The sequence below is a fragment of the Notolepis coatsorum genome (assembly GCF_963971535.1).
Source record: "Notolepis coatsorum genome assembly, chromosome: 16".
NCBI lineage: Eukaryota > Metazoa > Chordata > Actinopteri > Aulopiformes > Paralepididae > Notolepis > Notolepis coatsorum.
The window spans coordinates 84,818,535-84,836,020 of NC_140180.1; the positions used below are offsets into that span (position 1 = coordinate 84,818,535).

The following is a 17,486-nucleotide window of genomic DNA, read 5'->3' on the forward strand; positions in this document are numbered from 1 at the left end:
GACTATACATGATTACTATACTGTACATGATGACTATACATGATTACTATACTGTACATGACGACTATACATGATTACTATACTGTACATGATGACTATACATGATTACTATACTGTACATGATGACTATACATGATTACTATACTGTACATGATGACTATACATGATTAATATACTGTACATGATGACTATACATGATTACTATACTGTACATGATGACTATACATGATTACTATACTGTACATGATGACTATACATGACTATACTTGACTATACATTACTATATGTCATGACTAGACATGGCGACTAGACACGCCTGCAGTTACGCCTCTCCTTGCTTAACTCGGTCAGCCTTGAGAAGTGAAGTCTCATGTGTTCAGGTGGCGGTCATCGACTTCTCCTTGTACCTGAAGGACCCTGCTGCCAACAGCGAGAGCCAGAGGGAGTGAGTACCTCAGTTCAGCTGCTCAGTTCAGCTGCATTCTACTGCTCATCCAATTCCTTCACGTTTTCAACCACTAACTCTAAGTTTATACTGTAGCCTCTGCCATGCTAATCGATCAATCAATAAATAAACTAAGAATTGACATAGCTGCACCAATGCATGTTCCTTGTCTGCTTCTCCACTCTCTCCTAACCACTGGATTATTTTCCCCTGTCAGCGACGCTAAGATGACAGCCATCTTGGATCAGAAGCACTACATTGAAGAGTTGAACCGACATCTGAGTGGCACCGTCACTGACCTGCAGGCCAAGATGGACTCTGTGGAGAGGACCAACAGCAAGCTGATGGAGGAGGTGTGTGTGTGTGTGTGTGTGTGTGTGTGTGTGTGTGTGTGTGTGTGTGTGTGTGTGTGTGTGTGTGTGTGTGTGTGTGTGTGTGTGTGTGTGTGTGTGTGTGTGTGTGTGTGTGTGTGTGTGTGTGTGTGTGTGTGTGTGTGTGTGTGTGTGTGTGTGTGTGTGTGTGTGTGTGTTTATGGGGCGGGGTAGGGATGTAACAATAACTTGTTTTGCTGTGATATGTAATCCAAATGTCAACAAAAGGGGCGGGCTAACCACCACAAATAATAACCAATAGGAATGGAGACATGTTTTCAATTATGCAGTTGCTCTCGATACGAGGACCAACACGAGTATGAGTTTTTAAATGTATTCTATGGCTGTAAAAGGTTGATTGACAGATAAGAGTGAACATGCACATCCAAACCAAAAGAGGGCGGTGTTGAACCAAATGTGAACAAATCATCAAAGCTGGAATATCGTTTTTTTGTAAATAAAATCAAATAATCTGGGCTATAAGTCAAAATAGCACAATCAGCCCACATGCATCCTAGTAACTGTGTGTGTTTAACCCGCCCTGTGTGTGTGTGTGTGTGTTCGTTCCTCTCCTCCAGCTGACAGCAGCGACAGACAGAATCAACTCTCTGCGAGAGGAACAGGAACAGCTGAGGAGAGACAACGACACCTTCCTGCAGTCTAGCCAGAAGAAAGAAGAGGTGCGAGAAAACTAACTGTGACATCATCCAAAACCCCTCCCCTTTTCTGGCTGAGGTGGACATAATAATAATAATAATAATAATAATAATAATAATAATAATAATAATAATAATAATAATAATAATAATAATAATAATAATAATAATAATAATAATAATAATAATAATAATAATAATAATAATAATAATAATAATAATAATAATAATAATAATAATAATAATGATAATACTACTAATACTAATAATAATAGTAATAATAATACTACTACTACTAATAGTAATAATAATAATTTATAATAAAACACAAGATACCCTAGTGATAAGGATAAGCGCTCAATGAAGAAATCCAATCCCCTTGCCAAACATCTATGCTACTCATAGTGGTCAAATAAAAAAGGTAATATGTGAATATGTCATGTGTATATGAGTGTGTGTGGGGGGAGGGGGAGGGGGGTTAAAGTGTGAGCTCCAGGTATTGACATTGCTGACGCTACATATCCCACCACATGGCCCCTAATAGGGAGGTGTAGTGGTTACGTCATTGTTGTTTCCGGCCGGGTCCACCTCGCTTGAAATTGCAATGTATTTCCAATGGACACATTTCTAAATTGTCTCGTTTAAAACAAATAAAGCATGAACATTGGCATGGTGTACCTTTCTGTGTGTATTCATCCACAATCTATAGCTCAACATGAAACAATTCGCAATTAATCGTAAAATCAATTACGTATCATTTTATTTCAACCAAAAATGCTTAAACAATAATGTTAGTGATAGAAGGGAACACATTTTGTGCAAAAATGGAAAGCTTTCCAATGTTCATGAGGCAGAATTATTACAATAGCCGATAATACATCTTCCCAATGATAAATCCCTATACGGTTGGACCGCGTGGGAAACTAAAGTGACGTCAGACTACACCTCCCTATGGCCACCACAACCCAGTGCAGAGATAGATAGGCAGCGAGAGCCAGGTTTATCAAGTGGGCACCTCCCTTCACTGGTGTTTTGTCAAGTTAGGCCCACAGACAACAGACAAGAAAAGGAATACTCTTACCCTTTGTTTACTTTGGCCCCCAGCTGACATTATTTCTCCTCAACCAAATCCACTGGCTGCCTTTCAATGCTTCTTCCGACATCTCATTTACCGCTATTCAAACTCCGCCCACGAATCCCCAACTCTCCCAAAAATTATAAAGTTGATTGTGCTATAAATCCTCTGCATCCTACTTCCACTGGACAAACCCTAGCTTTCCATCCTCACTGTTCAGTTTCTGCTGCCAAGTCTGCATATCTAAGCTTTTTCCTTTCATATGCCTCCTTCACAGAATTTTCCAAAGGCACGGTCTGTTCTATCAAATAAACGAACTGCTAACTAACAGACCATAATAATAGGTTAGTGCTAACTATCTCTTGTGGAACAACAAGTTTTCCTCCCAAATATACCTGCATCTCCCAATCAGTAGCTCAATTTAGGTGGCCTGACTCACGCCTGCCTATAAACCTACCACCTCTACATTTCTCTCGCTCACGGACAAATTGAATGGCTGCACCCTCCATCCAATTTCATCCTGAATTCACCTGTACTCTTCTACTTTCAATTCCTGCCACTAAGCTTTTCAAAACCTGGTTATGTCGTCATGTATACCGGCCTTGAGAAAGACTAGTCTTACAGCCTGACATAATACAGTTGAGGCCAAAATTATTAGCCCCCAGGAATTATGGAACATTTTCCTAAAATTCGTCCCAAGAAACAGGCCACTAACACTGATGAAGGAACTTATGTTCCGAAACATGTTTGTTCTAGGCTGCCATTAAAACTTTTTGAATCTGAGAGTGCTGGTCCGGCTTCCTGCTTTCTTCTATTTAATCCTCAGGATTTCAGCACCCAGTGTCAGATATTGAGAGCGCGGTCTATCTTGACTTACATTTTGGAGTATAAAATACGTTTTTAGGCTTGCTTTAGATCAAATATCGTAAAGAAATGCGGTCAAAAACACCTGAGCATTCAATCAGCATAAAAGGACCAAGAAACAGGCCACTTACATTATTGAGAGAGACTATACTACTACTCTTACTCACCATGTCAGTTTGCCATCATGCCACTCACAGAGCGTCAGTTTTGAAAAAGTGACCACCTCCCGGTGACCGGCCCAATCACCTGACGGTGAAAATGATTGACTGTTTTTGTAGCCAATGAAATTCTGGAAACGACGATACCTGACTTGAGGGATGTTTCCCAGGATATATATGGTTTTCTCTCTGAGTAAAGGTCCAGACTCGTTCGACATCTGCTGCATTTGGATAAACATACATACCATTAGAAAAACATGTGTAAAACACTCATCATTCTGTGGTATTGTTATCAACTTTGGACCTGTACTAGATAAGACTTCAGGCTATGGCCCCATTGTGTTTTCCAGCTAATACCTCTCAGCTGGAACCTGTAAGAGGCATCTGTTTGCAAAATAATTCAGACGTAAGTAAGAAAAAAACATTTATTTCAGTGTGTTCAAACCTCTGTAACTCTATTATAGTAGCTTTCAAAAGAGGCCAGACTCATGCATGTGCTGCTATACATGGTTCAAGAATAGCTTTCAATTTAGTTTGGGTATGCAATCGACAGGCGTTTTAGGCAAAATCTGCAGGACTATTGAGAGGTTAAACAATTCCTTTCTAGGTAATGTGCTAGCCTCGGGGGCCACTATACTATACTAAAGAAAATCTTACCTTCTACATTCAGGGGGGATATGGTCAGAAACGGGCTTAACAACAGTGAGGACTCTTTCTCCTTGTGAATCAGGATTCCTCCTGCTCTACACCAAGCTCTTGGTATAACCTGTTTATCCCACACTACTCTCACTAACTTCCCCAAGAACCTCAGTACATCAGGCGCACTTTTATAAAGCGGTAGGGGACTCCACTCGGCCCTGGGGCTGAAGAAGCCTTTGCACGCCTTACTACAGCTTCCGCTTCCTTCTACCTTGGTGGCCATCGTATACTCATATACTATTCATTATGTGGTCATTTGTTTACTTTTGGTAATGATGATGATAGGACCACTTTTAAGTAGAAAAGCCAAACCAGGGACAGGGGTCACAAATTAGCTTTGGTTAGAAATCCTACAGTATATGCAATACATCTGTATCTTGTTATTGTTACTTGTTACAATGTTTTCTTTTGCATTGTCCCTGACAAATGAATTAGATATAAATTAAAAATGTATTAAATATATTTTACTAAAATACATTATATATAATATATATATATTGTCGTGGAAATTACTCTAAGAGAACAAACGATGAGCTGAGTAATTCTAACTGAGTCGAGTTATAAAAAAACGAACATAGATTTATTCATTGTGATCACAGTGAAAGTGCTCAGTTACTAATCAGAGACCAAGTGTACACAAGCGTCTGACCAGGAAGTGAGACAGAACCCTGGTCAGACGTACGATTAAATACATAATTGAAATGACGTACATTAGACATCCAGATATGACAGAAAAGGTAAACAAAATATGCCCAGTTAGGGAATGAATAACAAGATTGGCTCAATAGCCTTTGTTATGTCTTAACTGGAGAGGGAAATAGCCTTGCTATGGCTCACACTAGGACTGAAAGAGATGGGCCAAATGTCATCTCTCCCCAACCTTGGTCGTTGTTAAAGAGACAGTCAGACTGTCTCCTAGTGTCTGAGCTGTTATACAAGTTGACCTATATTAAACTAGTCAAGCTGTACAGAGATTTAAACACAGATGGACATAGATAACATTTCCATTACACTATATATTAGGGGTGTAACGGTACGTGTATTCGTCCCGCGAATTTACGGTACGGCCGTCGCGGTGTGGTACGTCACGTGCAGCCATACGAAGAATACGCCTCATAGCGCAAACACACCAGTCGCACATGCAGGCACTCGCGAGAACAGCGCGCGTGGCCGGGCACACCGAGTCCGACTTCAGAGCGGGCGAAAGTGCACGGAGAAAGGCACATTTACATTGGAACAGCTGCAGGGTCATTACAATTTTACAGTTTTCTTTCGTTTTCTTGTCCGCCCAATAATGTTAACCAAATGAAACCAATGGAAAGAAACACACCAACAAACACACCAACATTCTCCCCCGCCGGACTCGAGTAGGGTAAATCTGCAGTGCCGCAGCCCCATACATTGCCGGACTCACAGGCACAGCTGATCAAAACAACAACAAAAAACATACTTTTCCTATAGAAAATTATTCTATTTAATAATAATTATCATAAATAAAAAAGATTTGATTTTTTTTAATCATAAATATAATATATAATATAATAAATATCTTTTTTCTGTTGTACCGAACTCGTACCGAACCGTGACCCCAATACCGAGGTACGTACCGAACCGTGGCTTCTGTGTACCGTTACACCCCTACTATATATGTATATATATTAGTGCTGTCAGGCGATTAAAAAAATGTATCTAATTAATTACAGGATTTGTAATTAATTAATCGAATTAATCACATTTTAATCACATAACCATTTTAGGCCTGATATTTTATATTCTATAATCATATTTCAAATTGCATGTGTCCGGATGGCAGAATTCAGTACTGTATCTACAAAATTTTCTGTTTAATCATCTTCCCTTTATTCATTTGCTTAGATTTTTCAGGTCTGGTAAATTTGAGCATGGTGTCATTCACAGTTAAAAAAAAAAGAATTGAATTGATATTCTCATTTGGTTCATTACAATTTACTCAAGCCTAGTAACAGACACAATATTTCTGACACTGGGAATACATTCCCTGAGATCCATAGATGTCCCTAGAATCAGATACCAAGAACATGCAAATGGACCATTTAAAAAAAAATTGTAAATGTTTATTCTACGTTATTTTTTTTAATAATTTTTTTATCTTTTTCCCCCTCCTTTTTCCTCCGATTTTCTCCCATCCCAATGTTAGTCGTTATGCCAATTCCCAATCCCCTTCCTGGTCGCTGCGCACTTACCCCCCACAGTCGGTCTGGGAGAGTGGAGGCTATCACGTGCTTCCTCCGACACACGTCTAGCCAATCAACCGCTTCTTTTCACCTGGCAGCGCGGACTCTCACTGAGAGGGTGTAACGTGTGGAAGGATCACACTACCCCCCTTAGATTATATCCGCGCTGAGCAGGCGCCCCGACCGAACTGTAGGAGTCGCTGTTTACAACGACCCGGACCCACCCCGCCAGCTTTCCCACCCTCTAATACAGCCAATTGTATTAGTGTGAACGGCCAGCCAAGCTGGTGACAACGCCGGAGCTGCGTCTCCGGTGTAGGTGACGAACGCAATCTCCGCTACGCCACCTGACCGCCCGGCTATTCTACGTTCTTATGGAATGAATAAGATAATTTTTTTTATAAAAAAAAGAAATGTATATAAATTTTTAGTTAATTTTCATAACGCGATAATTTGCAGTGTAATTAATTAATCGAATTAACGCGATAAACTGACAGCCCTAATATATATATATATTACCATGATCACCCACCCTCCAGCTATTCACCCACAGTGGCTTTAATGCATATATTTTTTATTGTTTTGTGTGTTTGCATTCAGGCAACTCTGCAGGACAACCAGGTGGAGCTGGAGACGTACAGACAGACCCGCCAAGGCCTGGATGAGATGTACAACGTAGTCTGGAAGCAGTTCAAAGAGGAGAAACGCATTCGCCAGGTACTGATATCTCCATATACTAGGTACTGATATCTCTATATACACCAGGTACTGATATCTCTACATACACCAGGTACTAATATCTCCATATACTAGGTACTGATATCTCTATATCCACCAGGTACTGATATCTCTATATCCACCAGGTACTGATATCTCTATATACACCAGGTACTAATATCTCTATATACACCAGGTACTAATATCTCTATATACACCAGATACTAATATCTCTATATACACTAGGTACTAATATCTCTATATACACCAGGTACTAATATATCTATATACACCAGGTACTAATATCTCTATATACACCAGGTACTGATATCTCTATATACACCAGGTACTAATATCTCTATATACACCAGGTACTGATATCTCTATATACACCAGGTACTAATATCTCTACATACACCAGGTACTAATATCTCTATATACACCAGGTACTGATATCTCTATATACACCAGGTACTGATATCTCTATATACCAGGTACTGATATCTCTATATACACTAGGTACTAATATCTCTACATACACCAGGTACTGATATCTCTATATACTAGGTACTGATATCTCTATATACACTAGGTACTAATATCTCTACATACACCAGGTACTAATATATCTATATACACCAGGTACTGATATCTCTATATACACCAGGTACTAATATCTCTATATACACCAGGTACTAATATCTCTATATACACCAGGTACTGATATCTCTATATACACCAGGTACTAATATCTCTATATACACCAGGTACTAATATCTCTATATACACCAGGTACTGATATCTCTATATACACCAGGTACTAATATCTCTATATACACCAGGTACTAATATCTCTATATACACCAGGTACTAATATCTCTATATACACCAGGTACTAATATCTCTATATACACCAGGTACTAATATCTCTATATACACCAGGTACTAATATCTCTATATACACCAGGTACTAATATCTCTATATACACCAGGTACTGATATCTCTATATACACCAGGTACTAATATCTCTATATACACCAGGTACTAATATCTCTATATACACCAGGTACTGATATCTCTATATACACCAGGTACTAATATCTCTATATACACCAGGTACTAATATCTCTATCCACCAGGTACTAATATCTCTACATACACCAGGTACTAATATCTCTATATACACCAGGTACTAATATCTCTATATACACCAGGTACTATTGTTCTAGTTGAACATCCGGTCTGCAACATTCAAACACAAAAACGGCCAATGATCAGCTGATCAGTGAAGTTAAACTCCCAAATTCCAGTAAATTAGCACACATGAGTTTAGACGCATTACTGCACAGTTGGGTACAAACCCACAATCCCAAATCAAAGTCTGGTGTTTTCTCAATGTTTTCCCAACGGAACAGCTCGGCACAAAGCGTTAATCGCAGCAGTGAAACAATATACCTGGATGCAAACTCCAGGGTCCCTAACATCCCCTTCATCCATGCTCTCGCCTATCAATCTGGATGTATCCAAGGATCACAGTTTACATAGGATCTCTTAATAGCATATTATAGCCAATTTCTACGGCTCTAGAACTGGAGACGAGTCGCGCTCATGCACTTATGTTGGTGTGTAACACCAGGAGTTGGAGCGAGAGCTGGAGCTCCAGGTGGGTCTGAAGCAGGAGATGGAGGTGGCCATGCGGCTGCTGGAGAGGGACACCCAGGAGAAACAGGACACGCTGGCAGCCCTGCGGATGCAGCTGGACCAAGTCAAGGCCCTCAACCTGCAGATGTTCCACAAAGCACAGGTATGGAAATTTTCAGTGATTTACGTCCACATATGTTGAACCACACAGGGCAGTGGCTCAGGAGGTGGAGTGGTTGTCTGGTCGTTTGAAGGTTATGGTTAGGGTTAGCTATGTCATATCAGAAGTGTTCTTGAACACTGAACCCCTAGCTGCTTCAAGGCGTTACACCACTGGTGAACTATGACCTCTCAGGAGGGATTATGTGAAAAGAGTCATTTTAGTTGCCTTATGCAATTGACAAATACAATAATTATATAATTTAGCATACAACAAAATGATCTGTCATCAATCATCTGCCAATGATAGCAGATAGGGGTGGGACAAAAAATCTATACTGCGATATATATAATTCCTCTTCTTCTTGTGACACGTTATCAGTACACTGGCACCAAGTATTGATATAAAAAAATATATATATAATAAAACGCCATGCTTGCTTGACACTACAGTCCCATTTTACTACAATAAAAAATATTGGAATGACGTGAACAGACTGAAAATGTTATGTTATTAGATAAAACAGACGATGTACAGTATATATATTTTTATTGCAGATGGTAACAACGTTTGTGTGAGGGGGTTTGAGGTTCAGTGTGAGTGTTTCTTCAGGACTGTGAGTTAAGGCTCAGTGTGTTTATTTAGGACTCTGAGTTTTTGATTGATTGAATTGATTGAACATTTTATTAACAGATTGCAGAATGGGTACAATACAGTACAGCTTAATACACACAATTGTTAAGGGGATGAAGACCAGAGAAAGACTTTCGTCTTGTTTACATCAGGGTCCCCCATTTTCAATTCATCATAACATATATGACATACACAACATACAGATAGACAGTACTGCTACATCTATACATTTATGACATACCAGATTTACAAATACAGTTTTTGATACAAGAAGAGTCTAAAAAAGAAAGTATATACATTTGACGAAGAAACTGTACATTGTAGGAGGTTGGTACAGTAGGTGGGGGGGTGGGGTGGGGTGGGGGGGAAACTGTACATAGGAGGTGGTGGGGTGGGGGGGGGGATAACTGTACATTGGATTATCGACGAAATCTTACTTGGTCCCAAGAAGAGGGTCTCGTGTATTATTGGGTTTAATAGGACATTTATTGTACATTGGAGGGGGTTGCGTTAGGACATTTACAGGGGCCAGTTTCGAATTGCAGTCTCGTAGGTGCTCTTTGAGAGTGGGTAGTGATTCACATTCCTTTACAGCTGTGGGTAGGGCGTTCCACATTGATTAAGTTAAGGCTCATCTTGTTTCTTCAGGACTCTGAGCGAGAGGCAGAGAAGAAACAGAAGGAAGCGCTCCACCTGGAGGAGAAGATGAGACGGATGGAAGCAGCCATGAAGGAGCTGGACCAGAGGTGGGTGTGTGTGTGTGTGTGTGTGTGTGTGTGTGTGTGTGTGTGTGTGTGTGTGGGTGTGTGTGTGTGCTCAGATTACTCACCAAATATTCGAGGGAGTGTCATTTGAAAATGTCATTTTTTATTTATTTATTTTCACACCGTGACGTTAACCACACAGTGCAATGAGATTAACATCAACTGGATCACATGACCTGTGACACAGGGGCGACAGTGACTCAGGAGGTCGAGCGATGTGTCCTTGAGCAAGGGGCTTAACCCCTAACTGCTCCCGATGAGCAGGTTGACACCTTGCTTGGTTGCCTCCGCTGTCGGCGTGTGAATGTGTGAGTGAATGGGTGAATGTGAGGCATACATTGTAAATAGCTTTGGATAAAAGCTGTTGACCCAGCGCTAGCCGTGAGCCTGTGTCCTGTCCAAACGTGTGTTCTTATTATCCACCATCACAGGCTAGAGAGCTCTGAGCAGGAGCGGAGACAGAGCGACCGGTCAGATGAAGACATGCGGTCCGAGCTGGAAGGCAAAGTGGAGGCTCTGCAGAGGCAGCTGACGGACCTGGACATGCTGAGGTGTGGAGAGACTCGCCAAGTCCCCACGTCCACTAACTCCTAACTCCTCCTAACTCCCCACTCACTCTGGAACCTCTTCACACCCAAACCTCCCTCAGAATTCACTCACAAACTCTGTTAACCATGCTGTCCTGATTATGTCTAAGTATGTCAGTGGGTTTATCCGGTTTCCACATTGACATCCATATTGATATTGGACAATTAATGAGAACAACGGCACTGTTTATTTCCTTCACATTTTCTTTCACATAAATGTCTACATATTGTTTTTTTACACTTTCATTTTTATTTAATTTGTATTTGTTCCACTCATGGTAATGCACAGTTCCATAAAAGAAAAGTGTTTCATAATCCAAGCACTTCTCAATTTGCACATTCCATGAGTGAAAAGGTGCAGGGAGAATAAACTCTTATTTAGCCCCTTACTCACAACAATACATAAACAATAGAAATACATGTAGATGGTCTGTCTATTACAATCATTTAACAATCAATACTTAGAATAACATGAGAAAAAAAGAAAATAAATAGTCATACGCCATAACAATAATGCACTATCACTAAGGAAACATGTTACCCCTTAACTTCATAACGTCTGAATGTTCTATCACTAAGGAAACATCTTTCCCCTTAACTTCATATATTCTGAATGTTCTGTCACTAAGGAAACCTGTTACCCCTTAACTTCATATATTCTGAATGTTCTGTCACTAAGGAAACATCTTTCCCCTTAACTTCATATATTCTGAATGTTCTGTCACTAAGGAAACCTGTTACCCCTTAACTTCATAACGTCTGAATGTTCTGTCACTAAGGAAACATGTTACCCCTTAACTTCATAACGTCTGAATGTTCTGTCACTAAGGAAACCTCTTACCCCTTAACTTCATAACGTCTGAATGTTCTGACTGTCACTAAGGAAACCTCTTACCCCTTAACTTCATAACGTCTGAATGTTCTATCACTAAGGAAACATCTTTCCCCTTAACTTCATATATTCTGAATGTTCTGTCACTAAGGAAACCTGTTACCCCTTAACTTATATTCTGAATGTTCTGTCACTAAGGAAACCTATTACCCCTTAACTTATATTCTGAATGTTCTGTCACTAAGGAAACCTATTACCCCTTAATTTATATTCTGAATGTTCTGTCACTAAGGAAACCTATTACCCCTTAACTTATATTCTGAATGTTCTGTCACTAAGGAAACCTGTTACCCCTTAACTTCATAACGTCTGAATGTTCTGTCACTAAGGAAACCTCTTACCCCTTAACTTCATAACGTCTGAATGTTCTGACTGTCACTAAGGAAACCTGTTACCCCTTAACTTCATATATTCTGAATGTTCTGTCACTAAGGAAACCTGTTACCCCTTAACTTCATATATTCTGAATGTTCTGTCACTAAGGAAACCTGTTACCCCTTAACTTCATATATTCTGAATGTTCTGTCACTAAGGAAACCTGTTACCCCTTAACTTCATAAAGTCTGTTTTTGAACTGAAAGATATTTATACAACTCTTTAATTCAAAATGTTAAATTATAATTATTTTGAAGCACACATGTGCAAAAAAAAGTGAAGCGGTGCATTTGAAATGGAACAATAACTATGAAGTTAAAGGCTTTCATTTGAGTGTTTACTGTTTACATCCATATCAGGTGAACCGTGTAGGAATTATAGCCATTTGTATACATAGTTTCCCCATTTTAGGTTAGTTACGTAGATAAATGAACTAACTGATTAACTAAAATAATTAACATTCATATCATCATATTTAAAGGATGGGTTCACTTTATTTTACCCTATTTACACATTGTGGGTTATGTTGTTGACTAGTACAGGCCATCATTTCACTGACTGCTTTAGTATTGAGAAACTTGGCTGCATTCTCTCACCAGGCTCTGATCCAATTCAATGGATGTGTTAACCTTCAAAAACATGTCCTTTTCCAAAACTGCAGCTCACAGTATAATCTGATGTGTCTCCATATGTTCTGCCGAGGGAATTATTGTAAACTGTACATCGTATCAAAAGTTATAGTTATTAGTTAAAGTTATTTACAGTAGCATGTAACTGGGCAACTTGGATAGCAAAAAGCCTATATATTTTTTTAAATAAAGGTTTAAAAAAAATTAAGAATGGTATCTAAAAACAACACATGAATAAATAAATGTTTACATCACTTACCAGCTAAATGTTTAAAGATTGAAGAGGGGAGGCGGTAGTTTTATGAAGAGCTCTCCTCTCTCCTGCAGGTTGCGTCTGGAGACTGAGCTGAGCAGTGAGAAGGAGCAGAGACAGAGCCTGCAGAAAGCCCTGCAGAGAGAGCAGGACAACAGCATAGAGCTACGGACACAGCTGCAGCAGCTCCAGGGTCTGCACACGGTCAGTGTACCACTAACACACACACAGCTGCAGCAGCTCCAGGGTCTGCACACGGTCAGTGTACCACTAACACACACACAGCTGCAGCAGCTCCAGGGTCTGCACACGGTCAGTGTACCACTAACACACACACAGCTGCAGCAGCTCCAGGGTCTGCACACGGTCAGTGTACCCCTAACACACACACAGCTGCAGCAGCTCCAGGGTCTGCACACGGTCAGTGTACCACTAACACACACACAGCTGCAGCAGCTCCAGGGTCTGCACACGGTCAGTGTACCACTAACACACTAGCACATGGTGATTACTCCACACTGCAAAATGGTCTGACAGAAATAAGAAATAAGACCTAGTTTTAAGCAAATATGTACCCAAAACAAGTCAAATAATCGGTCAGTGCAGTAAACAAATCTGGCTTGGTAAGATTTCTTGAAATAAGTAAAAAAAATATCTAGGGTTCTCTCTCCTGATTTGGATAAAGTGGGAACGGGATACTAGAACATTTTGTGTTTACTGCAGAGCGGAGGGACTGGGAGATCCATGTTACTGACTAAACACTCTATATCAACGATGGTGTGTAGAGCTATCTAACACTTATTTTAACAAAAGATACCACTGACAGCACCTTTAAGAGAGCTTTTGGAGCGTGTTCTTCATGAAGGATCTTGTGTGTGTTGGTTTAGGAGCTGCAGGACCTGAAGAAAGAGAAGACGCAGCTGCGACAGAGATGTGAGCAGCAGGAAACGACTCTGCAGGAGATGGGCCTTCATCTCAGCCAGTCAGTACTCCTCCTCATCCTCACTGGTTCTCACGTATTATCAGTGTGATTCTATCACGTATCATTAGTGTGATTCTATCACGTATCATTAGTGTGATTCTATCACTTATCATTAGTGTGATTCTATCACGTATCATTAGTGTGATTCTATCACTTACCATTAGTGTGATTCTATCACTTAGCATTAGTGTGATTCTATCACTTATCGTTAGTGTGATTCTATCACTTATCATTAGTGTGATTCTATCACTTATCATCAGTGTGATTCTATCACTTATCATTAGTCAATGTGATTCTATCACTTATCATCAGTGTGATTCTATCACTTATCATTAGTGTGATTCTATCACTTATCGTTAGTCAATGTGATTCTATCACTTATCATCAGTGTGATTCTATCACTTATCGTTAGTGTGATTCTATCACTTATCATTAGTCAATGTGATTCTATCACTTATCATCAGTGTGATTCTATCACTTATCGTTAGTCAGTGTGATTCTATCACTTATCGTTAGTCAGTGTGATTCTATCACTTATCGTTAGTTCAAGTTCAAGTTCAAGTTCTTTAATAGTTGTCATACAGAAGTACAGAATACTTTCATACAAAATGCTTCTTACTGTTACGCTCCAGAGACTGTGCTAGACAAGATAGTATCAAATAACATAATAACATAATATAGCATGAATTTAGAAGAAGAAAATGAGGTCACAGTGTTCGGTATAGACATATGTACAATGTTCTGAGTTACCATATAATATACAATACACAATACTATGCAGTGTACTAATGTACAGTACTATCTAGTGCAAAGCAGAAATGGGATGAGGTACAATTTTAGGTACAATTTACAGTAAGGTGTACGAGTTGTAGTGCAATCCTTCATCCATAAATATAAAGTGTGGGGAGTGGGTGCTACAGTGTGTTTGTTTAAAGTGGGTGTGTGCTATAAGTGTGTGGAGTGGGTGCTACAGTGTGTTTGTTTAAAGTGAGTGTGTGCGTGTGGATGTGTGTGCTATGTGCGTTTGGTGGTTGTTGTTGTGTAGTGTTCATTCATTGTTCGTTTAGCAGCCTGATGGCCTGGGGATAGAAGCTTCTTCTGAGTCTTTCTGTGCTCGCCTTGAGACTCCTGTATCGCTTGCCTGACCGCAGCAGTTCAAAGAGGCAGTTGTTCGGGTGACTGGAGTCTTTAATGATTCTCTTAGCCTTGCCCTTGCAACGCTTGTAGTAAATGTTCTGGAGGGTGGGGAGCCCCCCTCCAATTGTGCGTTCGGCTGAACGTGTCACTCTTTGTAGTCTGCTTTGGTCTTGTGCAGTGCTATTCCCAAACCAGGAGGTGATGTTGCCGGTCAAGATGCTCTCTATTGTACATGAGTAGAAGTTCTTAAGGATCTTCTGGCTGACTTGGAACTTCCTTAGGCGCCTGAGGAAGTAGAGGCGTTGTCGTGCCTTCTTCACAACACTGTTAATGTGTGTGGTCCATGTCAAGTCCTCGGATATGTAGGCTCAGAGGTACTTAAAGCTGTTGACTCTCTCAACCGGTGCCCCGTCGATGCTGAGGGGGCTGTAGTCCTTGACCCCCGACCTCCTGAAGTCCACAATCATCTCCTTTGTTTTGCTGACGTTCAGGGAGAGGCTGTTTTCCTGGCACCATCCCGCCAGGACCTTGACCTCTTCCAGGTAGGCCCTCTCGTCGTTGGCAGAGATCAGGCCCACCACCACTGTGTCGTCAGCAAATTTGACGATTGTATTGCTACTCCGCTGAGCCACACAGTCGTGTGTGTACAGGGAGTAGAGGAGGGGACTCAGAACACAGCCCTGGGGGGCCCCTATGTTGAGGGTGATGGATGAGGAGGTGCAGTTGCCTGCTCTCACCACCTGGGGTCTGCCAGTCAGGAAGTCCAAGACCCACTGGCAGAGGTCATAGCCCAAGCCCAGGTCCCTGAGCTTGGCTATGAGTATGGAGGGGACTATGGTATTGAATGCCGAGCTGTAGTCGATGAATAGCATTCTCACATAGTTCCCCTGCCTCTTGTCCAGGTGTGATGCTGCTGTGTGCAGCACATGGGATATGGCGTCCTCCGTGGACCTGTTGGGGCGGTATGCAAATTGCAGGGGGTCCATGTTGATGGGGAGGGAGGAGCAGATGTAGCCCTTTACTAGCTTCTCGAAGCACTTCATGGCTATGGAGGTGAGAGCTACAGGGCGGTAGTCGTTGAGGCAAGCAGGCTTGGATTTTTTGGGTACAGGGATAATAGTGGACTTCTTCAGGCAGGTGGGGATGACAGCCTGTTCTAAGGACAGGTTAAATATGTCAGTGAATACTGGGGCCAGTTGGTCGGCACAGACTTTTAGGACGCGGCCGGGGATGCCGTCTGGACCTGCTGCCTTCCTGATATTCACTTTTTTAAAGGTCCGCCTCACCTCATGCTCTGTTACCCTGAACACTGCGCCTCCATCAGCAGCCGACCCCCCCCCCCCCCCCCATTGCCGAGGCTTGTGAGCTGGTGTTGTTATTACCAGCATCAAACCTCGCATAGAAGGTATTGAGGTCATTTGATTCTAGTCAGTGTGATTCTATCACTTATCGTTAGTCAGTGTGATTCTATCACTTATCATCAGTGTGATTCTATCACTTATCATTAGTGTGATTCTATCACTTATCGTTAGTGTGATTCTATCACTTATCGTTAGTCAGTGTGATTCTATCACTTATCGTTAGTCAGTGTGATTCTATCACTTATCGTTAGTCAGTGTGATTCTATCACTTGTCACCTACTGGTCAGTGGAAATGCACCAATATACTGTCCACTATTCACCGTCTGTGGAGCAGCTCCGGGATTTGTCTCTTGACAACATCATGATTATTCATCATGATTCTTGTCTCTCAGATGTCCAACTTAAGGAGACTTGTTCATATTCACAAATCAAATCAGAGCGGTAAAATAACATGGAAATAACCTACTATGTGAATTCTATTTTAAGGTTTTCCCTTCAATAAATCAATTTAAATGTTTACATTATCTCTCAAAAGATCTAAACTCAAGATGGAGGATTTCAAAGAAGTCAACACAGCCCTGAAGGTAATGTTCTAAGTCTTAAGGAGTTTATTTAAGTTTTAAGGAGTTCATAACTTCATTATTTTACTCCGGAAACACACTGATCTCATGGATGTAACCAGTGTCTGTCTGTTGCTCCCTCAGGGCCACGCCTGGCTGAAAGACGACGAGGCCACACAGTGTAAACAGTGCCAGAAGGAGTTCTCCATCTCCCGCAGAAAGGTATGCAGCTCTGTTGTTGCATGTAACTGTCCTGTAGAGATGGACCCTTTTTACGTCCAAGTCACTTTGTAAGGAAAAACTCTTGCTTCCA

The 17,486-nt window shown here is 40.9% G+C and overlaps 1 protein-coding gene across 1 annotated transcript in view; it reads left to right on the plus strand.

Annotated features, from left to right (window-relative positions):
* rufy1 (RUN and FYVE domain containing 1) overlaps positions 1-17,486 on the plus strand; it is a gene marked incomplete at its 5' end in the record, with an annotated part of 40,897 nt that overhangs the window by 14,766 nt on the left and 8,645 nt on the right. The window contains 11 exons of the mRNA XM_084332108.1: positions 381-445; positions 663-798; positions 1,395-1,496; positions 7,082-7,198; positions 8,836-9,003; positions 10,282-10,379; positions 10,829-10,948; positions 13,208-13,337; positions 14,021-14,115; positions 17,149-17,197; positions 17,318-17,395. Of these exons, the coding sequence (XP_084188234.1) occupies positions 381-445; positions 663-798; positions 1,395-1,496; positions 7,082-7,198; positions 8,836-9,003; positions 10,282-10,379; positions 10,829-10,948; positions 13,208-13,337; positions 14,021-14,115; positions 17,149-17,197; positions 17,318-17,395 (1,158 nt within the window). The remainder of the gene's footprint in view (positions 1-380; positions 446-662; positions 799-1,394; positions 1,497-7,081; positions 7,199-8,835; positions 9,004-10,281; positions 10,380-10,828; positions 10,949-13,207; positions 13,338-14,020; positions 14,116-17,148; positions 17,198-17,317; positions 17,396-17,486) is intronic.